At 44.7% G+C, this 22,500-nt stretch overlaps 1 protein-coding gene across 2 annotated transcripts in view; it reads right to left on the bottom strand.

The window, feature by feature from the left end:
- The window catches only part of si:dkey-246i14.3 (ephrin A4), a 43,805-nt gene that overhangs the window by 14,220 nt on the left and 7,085 nt on the right, over positions 1-22,500 (bottom strand). For both annotated transcript variants that reach the window (XM_048261633.1, XM_048261632.1), the window contains exon 2: positions 1-8. This exon is cut by the window's left edge and continues 291 nt beyond it. In XM_048261633.1, the coding sequence (XP_048117590.1) occupies positions 1-8 (8 nt within the window). The remainder of the gene's footprint in view (positions 9-22,500) is intronic.

Here is a 22,500-nt window from a genome sequence, read left to right as displayed (position 1 = left end):
TTACCAGCCTGAGGCAGACAGAGAGCATGACTGTTCTGACTATGGACAGCAGCACACTTTTGAATTTTTGCACAGCAGATGAATTCACAAAAACATTTTTAGTTAGAGCATCAAAAATCATCCAATCCGAATCACGATTGAAAACCAACGTTTTTCAGAAGAATTATGCTTTGAAAAGACTACACAGACAGACAGAAGGAATGATGAGGTGGAATGAGTGCGTTCTTTGCCACTCAGTTAAAACACCATTAAAGATGTCTGGAGTGTTGCAGGACATAAACGGCAGCTGTTTTGAAGGAATCAGTGTCTGGAGAGAAAGTCTCTGTTCCATCCAGAAGAGCTGAGACTGATAGCCATTCAGGCAGGTGTGTGTGTGTGTGTGTGTGTGTGTGTGTGTGTGTGTGTGTGTGAGATGAGAGCTGTCAAAACTATCTGAAGATTGTGGTGGTGAGTACATTGGGAGCTGGGTGAGGGGGTGTGTTTGCAGGAAAGTGGGTGAAACTCAGCGCTTTTCAAGTTGAGAGCGGGAGAGTGACATAACAAGCATTTGGCTTATCAAAAGCAAACAAGAACTTGGTAGGTGGGTAAGATTTCTCTTTTACCACCACCCTGCAAATTTTACCCTAGCTGTGTGGATGTTTGCAAACCTTGGGAAACCTTCCCCAAAACTTCAGAGCCTGGATCAACACACACTGGGACAAGGAGATAGCAGCTATATGCTAATGCTACACAAAACGCAGACACCCACATATACACACAAACAAAGTCAAAGCTACCTAATCAGCTCAGCATTAGCATAGAATGGACCTGGGTAAGCTGGTTCACACTCCTGGCCAAGAGGGCTCAGCCTATACAGACAGAGGGAGAGAGAGAGAGAGAGAGGAGAGAGAGAGAGAGAGCGAGCGAGAGAGAGAGAGAGAGAGAGAGAGAGAGAGAGGGAGAGAGAGAGAGATGGAGAGAGAGAGAGAGAGAGAGAGAGAGAGAGAGAGAGAGAGAGAGAGAGAGAGAGAGAGAGAGGGAGAGATATGAAAGAGTGGATGAGTGGAGAAAGGTGGAAGAGAGTGGACGAAGGGGGGGGGGTGCTGGTTTAATTAGTGACCCTGGAGAGAGCCTGCTGGAGGACAGGAGAAGACAAGATGGAATTTAATTAGTCTTTCAGCAATATTGTGTGTGTGCATGTGGGTGGTGTGTGTGTGTGTGTGTGTGTGTGTGTTTGTTTTGTTTGAATGCATGCGTGTGTGTGTGTGTGTTTTGTTTGCGTGTGTGTGTGTGTGTGTGTGTGTGTGTGTGTATATAATATGTATGTGCACATGTATGCATGCATGTGTGTGTGTGTGTATGATATGTATGTGCACATGTATGTATGTGTGTGTGTGTGTGTGTGTGTGTGTGTGTGTGTGTGTGTGTGTGTGTGTGTGTGTGTGTGTGTGTGTGTGTGTATGAGTGAGTGAGTGAGTGAGAGAGAGAGAGAGAGGAGAGAGGAAGAAAAGAAAGGAGGTGAAAGCAGGACGGCTGGTTCAGGTCGGTCACCAGGAGTCTTTGTAAAAGAGCGACAGAGCGAGCAAGCGAGCGAGGGAGCGAGTGAAGAGTCACTGGAGAGGAAAAGAGAAGAAGAGAGAAGGGGGAACGGAGGAAGAGAGAACGATGGAGGGGGCAGTCATCCTGAGTTAAGTGTGGAAAATGACACAAACAAACAAACAAACAAACAAATAAAACAGAAAGAGAGAAAATAGCCGATAATAGCCTGAAAAAATGATTAGTGAGCTTTCTGTAATTACTATATAAGCCTTACCGAGTATGTATTAACTATTGTATCGTTTTTTTTGTTTTTAAAGCTCTGTGGCAAGATTCTGCCGTTGACACAAACAATCAAGATGAAATATTTGTATTCAGTCCTGGTATTCTAATGAAAGTGTCTTCATTGGGCTGTATTGATTAATGTTGTATTTGTGTGTGAGAGTGTGTAATTGTTCACGGAAGTGTGTGTATGTGAGTATGTGAAAATGTGTGTAACTAAAATTGTGTGTGTGTGTGTGTGTGTGTGGGTGTGTGTGTGTGCGTGCTTGTGTGTGTGTGGGTGTGGGTGTGTGCACGTGCGTGCTTGTGTGTGTGTGTGTGTGTGTGTGTGTGTGTGTGTGTGTGTGTGTGTGCTTGTGTGTGTGGACCTTTTACATAAATTGCCTCTTGACAATCAGAGCACAATAAAGAGAGACATGGTCAGAGAGCACCAAGTGGAAGTCCAAGTCATCACTGCTCCTCTTGTGTCGCACTAACCCCCTGGCCGATCAATACCCGTGACAGACAATCGCCACTCACTCAGTGCCATGGCATCGTGTCGATTGGAACTCGCTCAAACCGGAGCCTGACGAGCTAATCAATTGCCAAAACCGCACCCCTGTGCCACCCGCTACAATGCACAGGTCAATTATGAGAAAAACACGTTAACATACATCTTCACTCGCAGCGGTTCATTTTGAGAAACAGTAGAATTTAAAACGATAGTGTTTTTAATGTTCACATGGTTTTAACTTATCTTATGTAAGAATGAAAGATGGTGATGATGCATGCATGACGCACATTACTGTTGTTTGCACTAGAACATTGCACTTTATGTCCATTGTTTGTCTTATCTAGAGCTGTATACGACTTGCACACTGCTGGGAATAATATACACATGATTGTCTATACATCGTCTATATTTTGTCGGTTAAGTGACAGTGATGCCATCGGCCAGGAATAAATTCCTTGTGTGCACCATCTCACTCCGCCATGGCCAAATAATAAATCTGATTCTGATTCTGCTATTGGAACGTGTCGCTTTAAAATATGATTAAACGGTCAGGCTGATAGCATTAGAATGCTGGATGTTGAGCTATTAACTATGAGCTTTCTAGAAAACAGTGTGTACATACATGTGTGGCCGTTATGCTGTTAACTAAAATGATAGCATTTCAGAAAACAATTTCCCCATGGAAGCGTCTCTGCCAGCATGGATTACACCAGCAATAATGAAACGTCAATGGCTCTAAACACAGGTGTGTTGAACAGCTGATAATCTTGTCCGTAGGGGCACTTTAGTGTCTAATAGCCGTGTAAGCATTCCAATAGCTCATGCAGATTGGTGTTCCACATACATGCAACACTTGCATGACATCAGGTCTCCACTTTGTCTGGAAAACAACTCATGGCCCTCATGTAACAGCATGGACTCCGAGAGAGAAGTGGACTTAGTCAGCAACTCACACTCTCATTTCCTATGGGGCTTCTCAGACCAAGAAACAGCTCAATAGCCTGCTGCAGACCTTTAACTACTTGGCTTTCCATCTCCGAGGAGGGCAGGGCAGCAAGCTGGGCAGGTACACAGTCCTAGTAATGCCAACCGATACCTTACGCTTCTAGTTTTAGCTTGCAGAAATGGAATGCTAAAAGACTAGTTCAGTGTTCATTAAGTTAATCCACACCCACTGCACTGTGGCTAGGTTTCACTCACCAACAAATATAATCTCAGCACCATGGATTACAATAGAGCACTTTCCATCAATACACATTGGTGTGTTTCTAATACGTTTCGATTTTTCATATTGAAGCACACAATTTGGCCTATGTGGAAACACTTCAAAATTATACATTTATTATCAGCACATTTGATAGAGATGGATTCTGCCTGCTTTGAAATCCACCGAGCTGATGAAAAGCAATGCTACAGTTCTAAAGTGTCAAGTGAATAATAGACAGCCCCATATAACAGCAGAATTTAGCATTGTGAAATGTCCCATATAACAGCTGAATTTAGCATTGTGAAATGTCCCATATAACAGCTGAATTTAGCATTGTGAAATGCGGTCTTGTGCTTATCAAACCATGTAAATTAGCATTTATGCTAATTATTTTGTGCATATTGGAGGAAACTACTTTGATTCCCTTTTGTTACATTGCTGTGGCATGTATAAAGTTAACATATCTAAGGGTATATCCCTTTGAGTATGTGAAAACTGTGAGGCTCTCTACTGTGTACAGTGTCAGCCAAACGTTTCCACATGGACTCCTGCCTCTTCCCACTAACCCCCTACTCCTGGCTCACCCTCGCATGGTGCATATTTTTCACCCAGGTACACGTACACACACACACACACACACACTTCCCTCTAGCTGCCTACGGAAGCAGGCTCTCTGTATGTGGAGTGTCAATAGTTCCTTTTCTCACTCCTCTTTTCTTTGCTTTGCTTTTCCGATCTCTACCTTTCCCCTCTGTCCCTCGCCATCCCCCCCCCCCCTTTAACCACGCACTGGAGGAATCTAGAGGAGCGGGAACAGCATGGGGGAGAAATAAGATTGAGAGGAAGAAGATGGTGGACAAAGATGATGACAAATGCCACAAAACGAGGGGAGGTCTATCCTTCATCATTTTAGATGATTGCCTTCTAAATTGGGCCACGTCAAGGCAGTTTGGACAAATGAAACTGATACTATTTGCTTCTGTGATTCTCTTTCTCTCTCACACACAAACAAACACAAAGAATCACAGAACAATATTACTAGCAAACCACTAGTTCAGTGGCACCTATTATCTTTATGAGGAGTATATGTTTATGACTTGGACTGAAATCTAATGTAAATTGCTTGTACATTACCATAGTGGACATGCATTGCCCTAGCAGAGAGGAGGAGTGAGCTGTGCATTAGGCAAATGGCCTCACTTTCACAGATCGACCATAATGGAAGTGTTCATTTGTTCACAGATCGACATTTCGCTCAAAATCAAAGGAGGAAAAAACGCAAGAAGGAAGGTAATCAATGCAAATTGTTCACCCACAGGACCTACCCTTTGTGTGAGCGCGCGCACACACACACACACACAGCACTTTGACGCTATACATCCAACACGGCTACCTGTAGCGAGCTAATAGGGAAGCACTGCAGCTATCACTAGTGCAGATGCGGCAGCATTAGCTGCTGGCTGTAAATATAATGTGAGTACATGATAGTGGAAGTCCATCTATGGCAGTGGGGCCTTTGATCCCTTAATAAAAGAGAATAATTAAAGCCTGAACAACAAGCCCCGCTCAGGCCTCGCCACTGTGCCGTGAATACCAAAGCCCCTTAGCACTCGCACACAAAAACACCCTCCAACTGTAGGCCTACGCAAAGAGCTAATTGCTAAATGGAGCCGATAATTGGTCAACAATGCCGTGTTTGGTTATGACAAAGGAAAAATATGCAAACCTACAGCAGAGGGATGGGGAAGCAGGAGGAAGAAATGGCAGGGGGGTGGGCTCTTTCTTTATCGAGCACAAAACCACAACCAAAGAGCGTTGGGTGAGACACACAGAAAAAGAAAAGTAGGAAGAGAGGGAGAGGGGGGAAAGGGAGAGAAGAGAGGGAGAGAGAGAGAGGGAGAGAGGGGAGGAGAGGGAGAGAGAGAGAGAGAGAGAGAGGGAGAGAGAGAGAGGGAGAGTAGAGGATAGATAGCAACAAACAAAAAGTGAATTCAACTGAAAGAAGTGAAAATTGTGGATTTACATTCTTCAGGGGTGTGATTGGCAAAGGTAACCCCCCCCCCCCCCCAATGGTTCGAGTACTTTAGTGTACTATAGTGTTGGCTACCGTATATATTTACATCACCTACACTTCATAAAATTCATGGGGCAAATCCTATGCGAGGGTGGCACTAGAAAAGGGCCTTAAAGTAAAAATAATAGGGGGGTCCGGGGGCATGTCCCCCCCGGAAAAAAGTTTTGAAAAATAACCCTTTAAATGATGACATCTGATGACTTTTACGGGAAGTATTGATACATTGATATACATATATTTCAAACATTACAGCATATTACTATACAGCCTAGAAGGCCTAAAGAAAACAAATTTATCATAGAGCAAAGTAGCCTAGGCCTACACAAGACTAAACCAAATATGGCTGAAATATATAGGCCATCATGATCATCATAAACAGTGACGCAGAACCATGGATTTTTTCCATTTATAACATGTTTTGTTTATAACTTAAACCAACATTGAGTAAATGATATACTATAGGCCTACTTGATGATAAATTATAGCCTGCCCCCTAACAGTCCTCTGGGTCTACGTACAAAATAGTGAATTATGTGATAGGCCTACTGATATTGATGCTGATTGAAGAGGTTGCAACTTGAAGGTTAATATCTCAGTTCCAAAGAGAATCAAATTACATTGCTCCCTCTCCTCCCAAAGTAACACTGTAGGCCCTACACTTCTCCTCCTAAAATAAATGTTAGGCTCTGTTTTAAGCTACTGCGCCAGGATTGTGTAGGCTAACCGGCTACAACACTAGTTTTACAAGCGCACACACTAAATGGAGAGCTAGGGTTAAAATGTGCCTTTTAAATAGGCGACTTTTTATCTATCAGCACAATGCTACAGTAGGCTATTTCCACTAAATATGCAGCTCAATATCATGTGCAAGACGTTTACTAAGTATGCCAAAAGCTTTGATCTCCGTCACCATAACGTTACGTTTTCTCAAGGTGAGATGGCATCCTGAAATATGTTTTAGACAAGGGGCGCAAGGTTCACGGAGGTGAACGGCTGGATAAACGCGAAATGACAAGGTGTTAACTAAACAATGTAGTAGGCCTAAGGTAGACAGGCTTTGAGGTTAAAACTATGAAAACCTGTAAGGTTAGGCTAGTCTGTCACAGCTAACTTCAAGCACAGCTTACACGCACAGAAATTAAAATTCAATATCAGCATCACGAGATTCATTATCGGAAAATCTTGACAGCGAACCCGATGCAAAGCCAAAACGAGAAAAAAACTTCTATGATGTCTTTTTAAATCAATTTGTTGACCTTTACCGTTTCATGGCTTTTGCTGAGAAACTAGTTCACCACACACACTGAACTCGAATCAAGCATTCTTCAGAACGCAGCTGATCAACCCGTCCCGTCTACTTTCACTTTCAATGAAATCCTAAACGGAATACACTACTTGCGGCGTGATATTCGGAAAGATGTGAAGCACAAAACCCGTCGTCATTGTCAGCGGCCTGTTATAACAATGGCCTGTGTTCTACAGAAATATAGTCTACTTCTGACCGACAGACCCCCCCCAAAAACAAAACAAACAAAAACTCATCGGATCTATACGAATTGTGTGGGTCTCGTTTTCAAGTCGAAAAAAAAAGGAATTCCGTTTAAAAACGGAAGAATCACACCCCTGATTCTTTTAGGTTTATCAAAAACGTTCTCATTAAGACTTAAAGGTGTTATTATCAACATTTTTCCATTAAAATTCACTTCTTCAGGCTACCATATGAACTGACACCTAATTCACCGCAAACTGTCCCAAATATGGCGAAGAGAACAAAAAAAGAACAACTTTCAAGTGTCCAAATTAACAGCAGTACAGTAGGAGTATCTTTTGCATCAAAGAATATTCCCACACTAGAAATGTTATTGAGAGGAAAAGTAGAGGCAGCACTGTCTTGTAAAAGGTATTTAGAGCACTATTCTCTCATTCTGACTAAAATGAGAGTTGATCAAAACAAACGCTATTTCTCTACTTCCTAAATCTTGGCCACTCATCTCCTAGCACTGCAAAAAGGGCGCCTGAATACTGTACCTGGCCGAAAACCAGGTGGCTAACGGTAAATAATGAACGAGAGAATAAACTAGGAATGCTGGGTAGTATAAGCACATCAGAGAGCAGGGTAGAGATGCAAAAAGAGCAAGAAAGTTGGAAAGAGAGAGAGAGAAAGAGAACATGAACTGAAAGAAAGAGAGAAAGAAAGGGAAAGAGAGGGATAGATAGATAGATAGATAGATAGATACATGAAAGAAAGAAAGACATGAAATGAAAGAAAGATAGATAGAAAATAGATAGATAGATAGATAGATAGATAGATAGATAGATAGATAGAGAGAGCACATGAAGGGGAAGGGTGCCGCGGGGTCGTGTGTGTGGTGTTCACAGCTCTGGCTTCTGAAGGTGGTCTGGGCTTGTGCACCAGAGCCAAACCGCACCTCTGGTGGCAGCCAACATGAGGAGAAAATGAGGGAAAGAGGAGAAGAAAAGAGAGGAGTGCAGAGAGAGGGACATGGGGTAGCAACAGGAAACTCAAAGAGGGGGTTAGAGAGCGTGAAAGAGAAACAAAAAGAGGGAGAGAGATAGAGAAAGTGAGAAGACAACAAAAGAGGGAACATTCTTCTCCCAAAGCAGCTCTATCGGTTCAACGCTCCTCCTCTCCACAGGGCATCCCTCCATCGCAGAGCTACTGCTGTCCTCACACAGCACACAGAAGGAGAAACGCAGAGGAAAGAGAGAGGAAGGTGAAGAAAGAAAAGAAAAGAAAAGAAAAGAGATAGATGGATAGTGCTGATCGATGCCAAGATCAGACTTTTCTTCCCCTTTTCCCTCCTCTCTGCGTGCCACCCCCCCTCCCCCCTCTCATCTTATTGGATGTGACGTGCATACGACCTGGATCAAAGTCATCTTCTCATTCACCATTAACCTTCACCACCAGCCCTCCTCCTCCTCCTCCTCCTCCTCCTCCTCCATCTACCCCAAGCTCTCCCTCTCTGATCAGGTCACATTAGTCTCATGGGTTGGACAGCCATGCAGAGCGATGAGCTCTTGAAGTCTCACGGCGATCCTGTGCCACTGCACGCTACACAGAGCATACTGCACGTACACAGAGAGGAGAGGAGAGAGAGAGAGGGGGGGGGGGTTGTGTAGTAATATTGCATGACTGCATTCAAAAGCATGGAACACCACAGTCCAAAGACACATAATCCATACACTTGGCAAATTGGAGAAAATATACAGATGACCTAGATGCACAAACCACTAACATAACATAGAGCAGGGCTCTACACTAACATTTTTTTCCAGGAGCACTTGTGCGCCCAAGTTAAAAAATTTGGGCGCAGTCAGTTCTGTTACTTAACTTACACATAATCTAACATTACACTGCAGCGAACAGTTAAACATGCCAGTGCACCAATTGCGAAGATTAAGAATGACTGACAACATTTAGGCTACAGGAAACAGGATTTTAAACCTACTTTATTTTCAGTCTGTTCTTTTTTCCTACATTTTGTTAATGTAAAATAATATAATACATTGCCATATTTGCATTCAGCCTGTATATCAAGTATCCTGCCAAATGTAGGCTAATTTATTTATTTGTGAATCCATCTGTAGCTAATCCAAATATGCCCATGGTGACCTATCTGACTGCATACCGAATACTATTACTAAAACAGTCCATTTGCTCTCCCACAAAACCCAACATAGTCTAATCAAGGATATATATATATATATATTTTATATATTTTATTTTTTATTTATAAATATCTGCAATTGATGGGGGCAGTTAGGCAAACGTTAGGCCTACTTTAGTTTTGCACTTCAACTTGTATTCAGTGTAAACAAACAAGAATGCGTGGAAGCCTGGAGTTGTCAGTTGCGTTCTACCTTTGAATAAAATGGGAGTATTAGGGGAGGCTACTTTTGTGCCTGTTCGCTACAGCTATATTTTGCATATTGCAGCCAATACGTCAACTGGGCGTAAAAGGCATGTTAGGTTACCTTTCTTTCTCTCACTGCATTCTCAGAATCTCATCCTGTTCCTCCTATATCCGATGAATTCGGTGGATAGAAGAACTAATTTCTTCAATCTTTGCATCTTGGCTGGCTAGTCTAACTTTCCGCTTTTTCTGCGCGCTCTTGAATTTGATAGAAGCGACTACTAGCGAGTCACAACGCGAAACTGCTAACGTTGATGGGAGGTGTAGTTTTTATGCTGCATTCGCGATTATATGTGATTCTATGGTTTGCACCAGTAATGTTTCTCGATGTTGCGGTGTATTTTGTAACATGGTTAGAAGTCATTCGCACCAGTGCGCCTAAATATTTTTTTGCACTTGCACGCCATCATTTTTACTCGCATGTGCGAGTGAAATGGGCGCACTGTAGAGCCCTGACATAGAGACATATATTACTTTTAATATAGTCAAACGGAGCACGCACCCACACAAACACACTTAAAGTTGAAAGCCTCAAATATGCATGTGGTGCCCCAGTTAAAAATACTACCTATGAATTACAATATCGGAGTTCTGAATCACCACACAAACATGCTACACCACACAAAACAAAGCCCCAGTCATCAACAGCCAGGAATGCAGTGCATTTGACATGCAAATTCCATTCTTCAAAAACACACAAACGCACACACACCACCCAACCAACCATCCCCCCCAACCTTGGAAAAAAATGACAGGCCTCCCCAACACATGATCAAATAGCATAGCTCAAAGCCAATCTGTGTCAGAAGAGGAGGGCTCTACAAAGCCAACGAAGCTGACATGAATGGCAGGAACTCACAGTGGGGGCAGTTAAGGGTTCGGTATTACCAGTAACATCTCCTGCGGTAGACACATGAACAGTGAGCACTGGTATAATAAACAAATAATCACATTAACAGACTGTCAATGGATTTCATCATTTGCATGAATTAGAAGCTTAAAATCTAATATCTTTTAATGCCTTGAGTGTAAGCTTGTCTACATAGACAGCATATCATCCCCCTCCACAATGCCCCTGTCAAACACCCTCTCTATTGCTTGCTCTTTATAGTTTTGATATTATGAAGCATCGCCTGAAAACACAAAATCATAAACAACACAATGTCCTTCCGCCAAGTGTCTCTCTCTCACACACACACACACACACACACAAAGCTTGTGTCCTTCTTGACCAAATCAAATCCTCTCCAGCATCCCTCTTGTCCTTCACCTCAATCTAATCACCCCTCACTCCACTCCCTCTCTCTCTCTCTCTTCCTCCAAGTATGCCCATCTATCTTCCTCCTCTCCCTATCCCTCCATCCCACCCCCCCTACTGTATGTGTAGTCATTAGCGCCGAGGCTAGCTGCTCCATGGGTGTTTGCCTGGCCAGACGGCCATGTTGTGTCTGACCCTGCGTCTTAGGCCCCCAGCACACAAACACCTACTTAGCCCCCCGCTCGGACCATCTGCTGCTCCCTGCGTCTCTCCCGTAGTCACACTGACCACCCCCCCACCACCGTTTCCCTCTCCCGCAGTCACACGGCAGGAAGAGAGAGGCAGGCGGAGGGCTGATGCTAGTGTGTGTGTGTGTGTGTGTGTAAGAGGGGTGGGTGTGGTCTTCAGCACCATGGCCGTCCAGGCGGCCGACTTCCACCGCTTCCGCTCAAGCTGATGGGAAGGGAAGTCCACTGGCAGCTTTCTGACTCCTTTCGCTTGCTGTAGCTCGGTGGTACTTGCTGTCCCAGGTTTCTATACATAAATGCACTCACACTCTCTTTCACACACACACAAACACTCACTCCCATTGGCCAGCTGGTCAGGATGACAAGGATGTGGTCAGCACCACTTTGGTACGTGGCTACACATCATGCTCTGTGTGTGTGTGAGAGCATATGCATAAGAAACCAACCTCCCTCCGTATGGTGTGTGTGTGTTTAAACATGTCTGTCAGCATGCATGTACATTACTGCAGCTATCATACATATTTACAATGCACCATGCACACATCCGGCCTCCAGTACAAAGTGTACGTATGCACTTTCCATCACCACAAGCAGGTCCGGCCCCCGAGCCCTCACCGGGCCCCGTCGTCCACTGCTGGCTTCCTCTTCTCACCTCCCTCAGCCCCCGCACTCTGCTCACTTCCTGAGGAACTCTCTCAAGGGAGCACCTAGTTTGCTGAGTGCTGGTCAGCTTGGATAAGAGTTTTGTGTGTGTGTGTGTGTGTGTGTGTGTGTGTGTGTGTGTGTGTTGTGTTAATTTGTGTGTCTAGTAGAGATGCGCGGATGGGCTATTATTATGACCGCCGCGCAGCAAAGCGTTTAGTCAGATTTTTTTTTTCTTTTTCGCATGTCCAAATTTCCATCAAGGATTCCCGGGACACTAAGACCGGGGTACACGAAACTTGGTGGGCATGTACCCCCACATGGATAGCATGGAACCTCCTGTTTTCGTTTTGATCTGTAGTCCCCCCGCTGGACTGGACCCCCCGAAAGGAGGGTAGGGCAGACACAGTTTTCTGTGAATATTTAGAGAACCGTAAGGTTTAGGAGGACCATTTTTTTGTATGTTGATCTCAAAGGGCCATGTCAACCCATTCCATAACCACTCATTTCATGTATAAGCCACCTAGTTAAACACAAAAAGTAAAAATGAGGTGTTGTAATCGCAGGTATCTGTGACCTAACATAGTCAAAACTTCACGAAATTGGAAGTGTAGGATCATTATGACACCCTCTGAATGCACGCCAAGTTTCGTGGAATTCCGTTCATGGGGGCATAAATTAATTTATGTTACTATACACCAACTGGCCTGTAGGTGGCCGGAGACAGTTTTCTGTGAATATCTCGAGAACCGTAGGGCCTAGGAGGTCCACCTTTTTTTGTATGTTGGTCTTAAGGGGGCATGTCAACCTATCCCATTACCACTTATTTCATGTATAGCGCCACCTAGTTAAAAATTAAAAAGCAAAACATTAGGTGTTTTCATCACAATATCTCTGGCTGACATGGTCAAAACTGCACAAAATTGAAAGTGTAGGATTATTATGACACCCTCCGAATGCATGCCAAGTTTCGTGGACTTTCGTTCATGGGGGGCCTTACAATAAAATAATTCATGTGAACATTTAGTGACCGTTACACCAACAAAGATTCCCAGGACACTGAAAGACCGGGTACCACGAAACTTGGTGGGCATGTAACCCCACATGGATAGCATGGAACCATCACTTTTTTAAGTTTTGATCTGTAGCCCCCCGCTGGACTGGACCCCCCGAAAGGAGGGTAGGGCAGACACAGTTTCCTGTGAATATCTTGAGAACCGTAGGGCCTAGGATGACCAATTTTTTGCGTATGGTTGCCTCCAGGGGTCATGTAAACCTATTCCATATGCACACATGTGCATAAACAGATACACACGCACACACATACATTCACAGTAATCCTACGTATGACACATACTCACACAGTAGAAATATATACGCATGCATGCACATGCACATAAACAGGCAAACACACACATGCACGCACACACACATAAACATGAACATATACACGCACACATGCACAATATTCAAGAATTTCTCAGAATTATGAACAGGCAAGATGGGGGTGGGGTTGTATAAAATGTATATTACATGTGAAATCTATGAACTAATCATGTTTTGGTACTTGTTGTCTAGCACATACCAGTGAGAATTGAGTGTGCATAATGCAATTCAATGAGACAGTTAGAATCATATATGCCTTTCAGCGTGACTTATTTTTGTGGAAAACATGTGCTGGACTGGGCGGCGGTCATATTTTGTACCGCTCTGCGGTACATCTAGTTTCAACCGTAACCGCATAGCAAAACTTATCATCCATCCGCCATCCATCCGCACGTTTTTGACCAATTTTCAAAACCGCACCCGCCCGCCATCCGCTGGTTGTTTTAATGTGGGTGATGTGGTGCTGCTGACGTGAGGCTAGAAAGCTCTTGCCTAGAAAGACTGATCCAATGCAGCAAATATATTAAAAGGCTAAAGTCCTACATTGGCTATGTTGTAGCCTATCCCCAGAATATCAGCAGCAAACTCAGTCTTTGTCTCGCAAAAGTCTCCAAATAAAACGCACATCGGCCTGTAGCCTACAATTTCATCATTGTAATAAAAAACGCAATTTGGCACATCATTTCAACATGCTGCTATTTAGCCTACTAATTAATGCCTAAATTAAGAAATCCTTAATAAAATAACAAGTCATTCACATTAGGCTATAGGCTACTTTACACACCGTCATGTCAGGGTGACACTATGACAAGCCTGTTCTGAAGAAGACTCCCATTCATTTTGACTGCATGGGAAGAGAGCGCGTCTTTTTCGATATTAAATAAACGCCGACTCTATTCATTCCGAAAGTCCACCACACAGCAGTGCAACGTGCATGTTCACATTTTTAGTAACAACTGCCAAACGTGCTTGCTTGCCTTACACATCTAAGTTTTCCGACTATTTTTCTTACCTTCTTTTTTCCGCTGTGGATGTTACTGAGCTTGTAGAAGTTTTAGCTCTTACGTTCTGAACATCTCGCACTGCCATTGCCCGATGTCAGTTCTGAGTCATATCACTCCATATCCTTTTACATGCCTATTCCCTGAATGGTAGGCTACAATGACCATGTGTTTTATATATATATATATATATATATATATAATATCGAAACAAAATAACCCAGTCAGTCTCTTCTAGGAGATGTTTAGGCCTCCTCCAGTACTGGCAGCTGGGCTCATAGGTTGCAGATTTGCTTAGTGGCCTACCAAGGCTCTGCAACGAGACGCGACATGGGAGATGAATCATCGGTCAACAGGGGCAGACTGGGACCAAAAATCGGCCCTGGCATATTTGGCCCAAGCGGCCCTCAAATCGGTCGGGCACACCTAATTAAATACAAAATATTTGCATTACCCTCCTTAACTATGCATATATGTTCAACTGTCATGGAGCACTGAAAGTGATGTAGGCCTCATTGGCCATCACTCTGACTGATCAGAGGTAGCCATGGAGCACATGATCTCCATATTTAAGTAGGCTAACAAGCAATTATCAAAGAAGAGTTTCTGCTTGAATTCAAAGTATCATTTCAAATTATTCAATAGGCTACAATTGACAGCAGCACCAAACATTACTGAAGCCTATGTGTAAAGAGTTAAATTACCCAGATTGTCTTAGACATTAATGTAATTTATACCAGTTATCACTGTAGGACAACTGAAACAACACAAAATAAACAGGGCTGTTACTGGAAATAATTTATTCCTCTAGGCTATACAGGGGCGCAGCTACCCATTTTTTGAGGGGTATGCATGTAAAAAAAAACAATGCTTGAACGTTCTATTTGGTTCCCAATCTACTTCCTCTGCATTAAGATAACATGTGGAATGTTAAAACGGAAGCCTTGTGGGGCCAACTATGATGCTGATAATGGAACTCTTGAAAGGGTATAGGCGCCTACTCTAGGTTCGTCCTCTAAAATGTTAAAAAGAAAATTGAGAAAATGTTGAAATGATTTAGAAACGGACAGCAGTAGCTACATATAGAAAATACCAAATATATTATTATTATTTTTTTACCATTGTTTTGGCGCCCCCATGGTGCTGCGCCCCTATGCGCTGCATATAGCGCATACCCACTTTTTGCGCCACTGAGGCTATACTACATTGCTGGTACATTTTGGAACATTCTAGCTACATTAACTAATTATCTTTAATGTCTTCCAGTAGCCTGTCATATAGGTTACTGTATATTAGTTGGCTTGTGCATGAATATGACTTGATGTTTTGTAGCCTACATTTCCGTCAGTCTACAGTCTTTTAGCCCATCTTTACCATGATAATTTAACCTTCCAAGATAGAACCCTTTCGACGCTCTACTTTGAGAGACCAACCACCACTCATGCCATCGATGTTGAATTTTGGGCGTCTGACGGAAACTGATTAACATTTAAGTTGCGCTATTTGTTATTATAATCACAGCACGGCCTTACATTATCATTAGGCTACCTTATCGCAATTAATAAGTCATCATAATCATCATCATTGTCAGCATGGCATGTCACACATAGCCTACCTGCTCCACCACTGAGTTCTTATCATGTAGCCTTAACTAGGCTCCACCACCTGCTCACTGTCCCTTGCTCTGTAGCCTATGCTTGCTTACATCCTCGTTCAAACTCGACGTGTTGCTGACATATGCTAGCCTACTTGCAATATTGTATTTTTGAAGCTTCTACATTGGTGTTACTTTTGCACTATTGTCACTACGCACCCGCCGCAATTTCGTGTAGGCAACTTCAATTAACTTTTGATGCGCTCACGCCTGACGTGAGCCGTTATAGGATTAGTCGAGTGTCAATATGGAAATGTAACCAATGGGCCACTAGTTGTCCTTCCTTTGGTCCGATCCTTGGCCAAAATTATTAAATTATATATAGCCTATTCTATCGGCCCAAAAGGTGCGTCGGCCCACCGGGAAAATGCCGGGTATGCCAGATGGCCAGTACGCCCATGTCGGTCAACTTGCACTGTAGCCTATCTTATTGCACACTGGAGAGGAAAACATACGATAGGCTACTTAATTTAAATTTTGTTACCTTTAGTGTGTGTGTGTGTGTGTGTGTGTGTGTGTGTGTGTGCGCGTGCGTGAGGGGTTGCTCAGTGAAACTTCGGAATAGCTACACCAATTCCGCAACACCGTCTCTGATAGATAAACAAAGCATAGAAGCAACTAGGCCAAACTGCCTGATGAAAATTTGACTATTTCAAAGTGTGCTCGTTTTTTTCAGATGTAGGTAACACAATTTAACAATGTATAGGCTATATTTTTCTCCATTTGATTGGTTTAACCGCCACCTGCCCGAATTTAATTAAAATATTATATTTCTTCACGTCATCCGCCCGATCCGCGGTTTAACTGCGGAGTCCGCGGCTGTAACCGCGAACCGCGCATCTCTAGTGTCTAGAGGGTTGAGACCAACTGACAGCAGGATCAAGCAGCTCTAGGTGGGCTTTATAAAAACATCTGTGAAAGTGTGTGTGTGTTTGTGATTTAGTGCTTGTGTATGCGTAAGTGTTTGTTCTCTCGGCCACTGTGTGTTTGCAGGTAGTTGGCCTCTGTAACGGTGTGTGTGTGTGTGTGTGTGAGTGAGTGAGTGAGTGAGAGCGAGAGACTAGGGCCCCTTCGAGCCAGTAGCCTGGCCGCACTTCAGTGGACCTGCAGGGGTAGGTTTGTCAAATTTGTCACAAAAGAAAATTGCCTCTAGGGAGAGAGAGAGAGCAAGCGCTTTTCCACTTTAGCGAGGCACCGGAAGGGTCTTTAAATGCATTTGCTGCTGGGTGGCCACGCTGACCTGGACCCCAGAGGCTGAATCCCACGCTGGGCGCAGCCTCCATTTTCTGCCTGTTAGCCTGGTCCTCCTTTCAGACGCAGTCAGCAGGACCTGGCCATCTACAAAGACCAGGAGCTGGACTTAAGCTGCGTGCTAGCATCCTGCAGAAATATATGTGTGTGTATATGTGTGTGTGTATATATATGTGTGTGTGTGTGTGTGTGTGTGTGTGTGTGTGTGAGCTGCACGGATGCTGATCACCATCGTCCAGTTTCACTCCTTATTAGAGCCGATTAGAAATGCCCGGTCGCGTCCATGTTCCCCTGTGACCAATCCCCCCTTCCCTCCGCTGCTGAAGCCTCTATTCTTATCGTTTGGGGATCCAGAGGGAGGCTCGTCCACCCGCTGCGTCCAGGGTGGGGGCAGCTCCAGAGCCCAGACCCACTGGAGTGGAAGTGTATGCTTTCTGTCCGGACTGGGAGGCAGGCGGGACGGGGCCTGAAATCCCCTCCTGGCGTTGCGTGAGCAGCGTGTGTGTTTGTGGAGGGTGTGGCCCGGGCTAAATGAGGTCAGAGGTGCCGTGGCCTGGGCAGGAGCCAATCCAGAGCTGGGATTCATGCCAGTCTCTGCCCTGCCCCTGCCCCCACCCTCTCTCTCTCTCTCTCTCTCCCTCTCCCTCCCTCCCTCCCTCCCTCCTTCTCCCTCCCTCTCTCTCTCTCCCTCCCTTTTCTCTGTGCACTGCTCTCTCCATCCTCCTATCCGTTCTAACTTCCAGACCACAAACTAATGAGGGTTCTCCATGTATAAAAAAACAGTCACTTTTTCCCCTCCAGAACCGTAAATAGGATTCTCTCCTCTCTGCAGAAACGGAGCCTGTTATCTTCTCCTTGTGGGAAAGGCCTGAGGAAGTGGCTTCCAAAGACGGGCTGAAGCAGGTCACAGAGAAGCACAGCACTGCAGACTGAGGGCTTGGGGGTCTTTCAAGGGATTGGGGTTTGGAGACTTGAATACCAAGGTGGCTCAGAACAATTTGTCTCCCAATGGCTACCCAAGGACGCGCCTCAAGACCCCAAAATCACAGCCCTGCAGAATAGTGCGGGAAGGCTCCAAACTGGCTCTAGAAGCACAGGCGAGAGCAGACTCCGCCCCTCGGCCCCCCAACTGAAACAGTCATGTATTGCTAAGTGCCTAGCTTCCTCCTCCATAGCCCAGCTGTGTTGGCAAATTGGGTTAAGGGAGGCAGGATGAGGAGTGGTGGGGGGGCATGCGGAGAGGGGGAGAATGGGAGGGTGGGGGTTGTTTCAGTGCAGCAACAGCAGCTCTCAACACGGCGCCATCCAGAAAAGGGCGCCTGCGAAGCAAATCAGCATTAACAATAAATCTCAGCTGGCCCCACAGATCCATCATTCCCCCCTGCCCACCGCGCCCCATCTACCCCCTTCCAAAAGCGGGTCATCGTTTTGACAGGCTCAAAGCTCCTCGTGCCCTGAGCACCTTCATCAATTTTTTCTTCTTCTTCCTCCTCTTCATTATTTTTTTGGTACATTACATCTCTCGTTCCCCCAAAATCCCCACTTTCTGCCTTGCAGATGGCTGGGCCAGAGAGGCGGTGGTGACGGTTAGCAGGTTGGAGCCCAAGCGTCTCATCAGACAGGGGCTTGCTAGCGGAGGTTGTTAGCGGCGCAGACAGGGGCTTGCTAGCGGAGGTTGTTAGCGGCGCAGGCAGTGGCAGCACAGGGCTCATGGGTCGCTGTCCCTCGCCAACACATGTCAAGCTGAACAGGCTCTGTAAGCAGCGTCGCAGCTCGGCTTGGCCTGAATTATTCAAACAGGGAGGAAAAGGTCTGACCTCTCGGTGTCTATGCTTTCCTCAGTTTTTCTTTCTTTAGTTCTTTTTTTTTCTACCACTTCTGTTCTGTCTGTATTTCTTCTTCTTTTTTTTAATAAAGTTTTGTACAGTCTCCTAACTGCAGACTATGGGATCTGTGCTTGGACTAACTTCCAAACCAATATTTCATTTCATTCTCTCTCTCTCTCTCTTTCTCTTTTCATTCCCTTCATTTCTCCACACCTTCCTTCTCCCCTTCTTCCTTATTCAAGTGCCTTCCCTCCCTCCCCTCATTCTTCCTCTCTCACAGTGTTTATTTAAGCATTTTCACGGTCACTGCATTGTAATCTCGTGGGACAAAACTGCCCTTTCTCTCTCCCCTCTCTGCCTCTCTCTCCCTCCCTCCCTCCCCCTCTCTCTCTCCTTGTCTGTCTCTCCCAGTCCTCCTTCGTTCTTCTCTCATCCTCCCTTGGTCCCTGCCTCTCCATCTTTCGCAGTTGGAATGCTTCAGATTCAAATTCTGCCTGCTTATGCCGGACTGAAAGGGCATGAGAGCGTATTCCCTTCGGCGGAGAGGGCTTTTGTCGGGCTGTAGCCAGGCAAAGCGAGCGCCACACAGCCCAGCGCTTCTGAGCATGCCATGGCCTCAAAGACCCATTCCCACCCCCCTCGCACCCCCTATACATTACAAAACCTGGAGCAGCAGAGCATGCCATGGCCTCCCGTCATACGCATAATGTTGTTTTTACCAATACGGGCAGTGGCATCAAAGCTGCCTCCCTACGGTCATCTCAATCACTTCGTCCATTTCTGACTGCTTACAATTGTCCTTCATGTTTCCTTCACATTCAACAAACAGTGGCAAAACAATATGCAGACATTTTTTGTAAAATATATTTATATACAGTATATATTTATATTTATTTTTGGAGGCGGGGGGGAGGGTGGTGAGGTCACTGCATATGGACACATGCTTTAAAAAACAAAAAAAGATAATCTCCTACTATTTAAAGTATGATGTTACATGCACAGAGGAAGAGAATATGAGACAATTAAGAGGGGTTAAATATACACAAACACTATCGTTTTAAGGAAGTGGGTGTTAAAACCCCACCTGTTTTTCATTTCATGCCCATCGAGGTGAAGGATGCACTGAAAATGCAAAAACATTCATGTTGCTCCCGCTAATGTGGAAAACTAGGCTGCAGGTCGGGGGGTGGCGGGAACAAGGGGACAGCCTTGTTGTGCCTGGCCTGACTCCTCAGATGAAACTGGCAGGGGGCGAGATTATGAGATTATGGCAGGGATTACAGCCAGACGGTTAATGTGCAACAAGGGCCCGTCCACATGAGCTTTGATTTGAATAACGTCAGATAGCATTTGTCGTTTAGCTAAGTAGCCCCTTGCTACAGAGTTCAGAATCACATAGAACCTACATTTTTTATCTCTGTGTATCTGTGTGTGTGTGTGTGTGTGTCTGTCTGTCTGTCTAAATTCAAACAGTCACTTTTATGTATACTGTACAGACATGCAAAATTCCATTCTTGACTCCATATGCTAAATTCACCAATTAAGCTTTTGGTCGGCATTCAGTTTGTTGTTACACATACATTTCATATATAACCATATTTTCTGCCATCACAGTAGCCATATTTCCCCTAACATCAGAGAAGTCCTTCAGAGTATAAATGTTGTTTCCTTGTGGATAAGGGGGGCGGAACTGAGGTTTTCTCCTACAGAGACGGAAAAGAAGTGAAAGGCACTGGCTGTCTGGCAGATAAGTAGTTTTAAATGAGCTATCTGATGCATGCTGCTTCCACCATGCCTATTACTGTGAACAGCACGCGCGTTTCCACAAAAATACACTCCATTTGAATAAAGAAATATTACACAGATTTCACTTTAATATTTTAAAAGGTCCCTGCGTGCCGGCTATAATACAACTCTTGGTAAGGAAATGGGTATTTGATTTATGTGTGTGTGTGTTTGTGTGAGTGTGTGTGTGTGTGTGTGTGTGTGTGTGTGTACGAATGCATGTCTATGAGTGTGTCGACCTGTTTGTGCACGCTGATGTTTGCACACCTGATGACTAAACATTTCATAAGATGCTATTTCCCCATCACATTTCTGAATGTATATTAGAATAATAGAATTTCATTCTCTTGCCAGCTTTAATATATTTTCATCTGAGAAATGATCACGCCAAGTGCTTGAGGAGGCACACATTTCACATTGTACAGTGAAACCTACCAATATACACTGAAGTGGAAGGGTGTGTGTGTGTGTGTGTGGTCTAAGCTTAAATACACATTTGCAGTAACTGTAACATTGTGACATGAATAGATCTACATTACAGTGACATTAGTATGCTTTTGTTGATGTGTAAAAAAACCCCATGTAGAACTTGACACCCAGACACCAGACACACAATGGCAGACTTAGAACAAAATCTCTCCACTTACAGCCCAAACACACACCCCGTCAGAGGCACAAACACGCTCAACCCAGGGTGCTTCATGGTACGCAACACTGCATTCCGCACATAGTTCTTCAGTTCCCGTTAAAAGACCCTTTAACCACACACCCCTTCTGCATGGATACTTTGACGCACACTGGTGTGTGTGTGTGTGTGTGTGTGTGTGTGGGGGGTATGTTTAGGCTATGCCATGTGCTATTCCTCAGAAGCTTCCAGCCTGCTCTGGCTAGCATAACCAGCCTCTGACAGTGACAAGAATACCTGCTGACATCTTTTCTTTCCCCTCCATCTCTCACCTCCTCCCTCGCTCCCCGGAGGGCTCCCTCCATCTCTCACCTCCTCCCTCGCTCCCCGGAGGGCTCCCCCAGCTCATGGGGGAGCTAAAAAAATCTGTTGACTCTTTCCCTGCCATCCTTCCTTCCTCTAATGCCTTTTCCTTCCCTCTCCGCTCCTCTCTGATCTGCCCGTCCTCGGGCCGAGTAATGCGTTTTCCATCAGCGCGGCAGCCGAGGGCTTCCTCAGTAGTCTACATAATAGCGTTACGGCCGCCCTGGAGAGCCTGTGTGGTCGGCGGAATTACGAGACATTATCGGGCAGCGGAGTGCCTGATGCCTCGGAGGTGCATGGCGCAAAGAAACGACGGAGAGCATCAAATATTCAGGCGTGGGGAACGTTAAATTACATTTGGTCAAAGGTTAAACACACCATGAGCACTCTCCCCTCCCTTCGTCTTTTCTACTCGGCTTTCTTCTAAATTACAGGTTGCTTGTTCCACACACACACTCTTAAAACAGACCAACTTAAGCGACATGACCTATTTTATGCTAGCCTGTATTGCTAAGTCATAGATAGGGCAGTATAAATGTTCCCTTGATAGACTGCACTGATTGGTAAGAGGAGTTCTCATTTAGCACTTAGCATGCACGGATAATGGGAGGCTAAGGAGTAACCGGCTAGCCAGGCTAGCAGCATGGGCGCTCAATAGGATTTTGGTGTATGATTAACTGATAATCACCAATCAGCTGTTAGCACAGTGCCTGCGAGGTCCCACTGAGCTCTACCCTGTTCTAGAATGTGTTGCTTAATATGGTAAATCACACCGCTGGGATTGAACACATTTAAATGCTTTTATTTGGATCTGAAAGGTAAGCAAAAAAAAAAAAAAAAAAAAAAACAAGATCCAAATACTTTGGGAAGAGTCACTGATAAAGTGACAAGTCTACATGGCTCACATACTGTACTGTTACTGATCCTTCCATTTACCCCACTCAATACTTAGGGA

Source organism: Alosa alosa, chromosome 13 (genome assembly GCF_017589495.1).
Source record: "Alosa alosa isolate M-15738 ecotype Scorff River chromosome 13, AALO_Geno_1.1, whole genome shotgun sequence".
In the NCBI taxonomy this organism is placed as follows: Eukaryota; Metazoa; Chordata; class Actinopteri; order Clupeiformes; family Clupeidae; genus Alosa; species Alosa alosa.
Note: the sequence above shows the minus strand (reverse complement) of the source record. Positions and strands in the feature narration are given on the sequence as shown.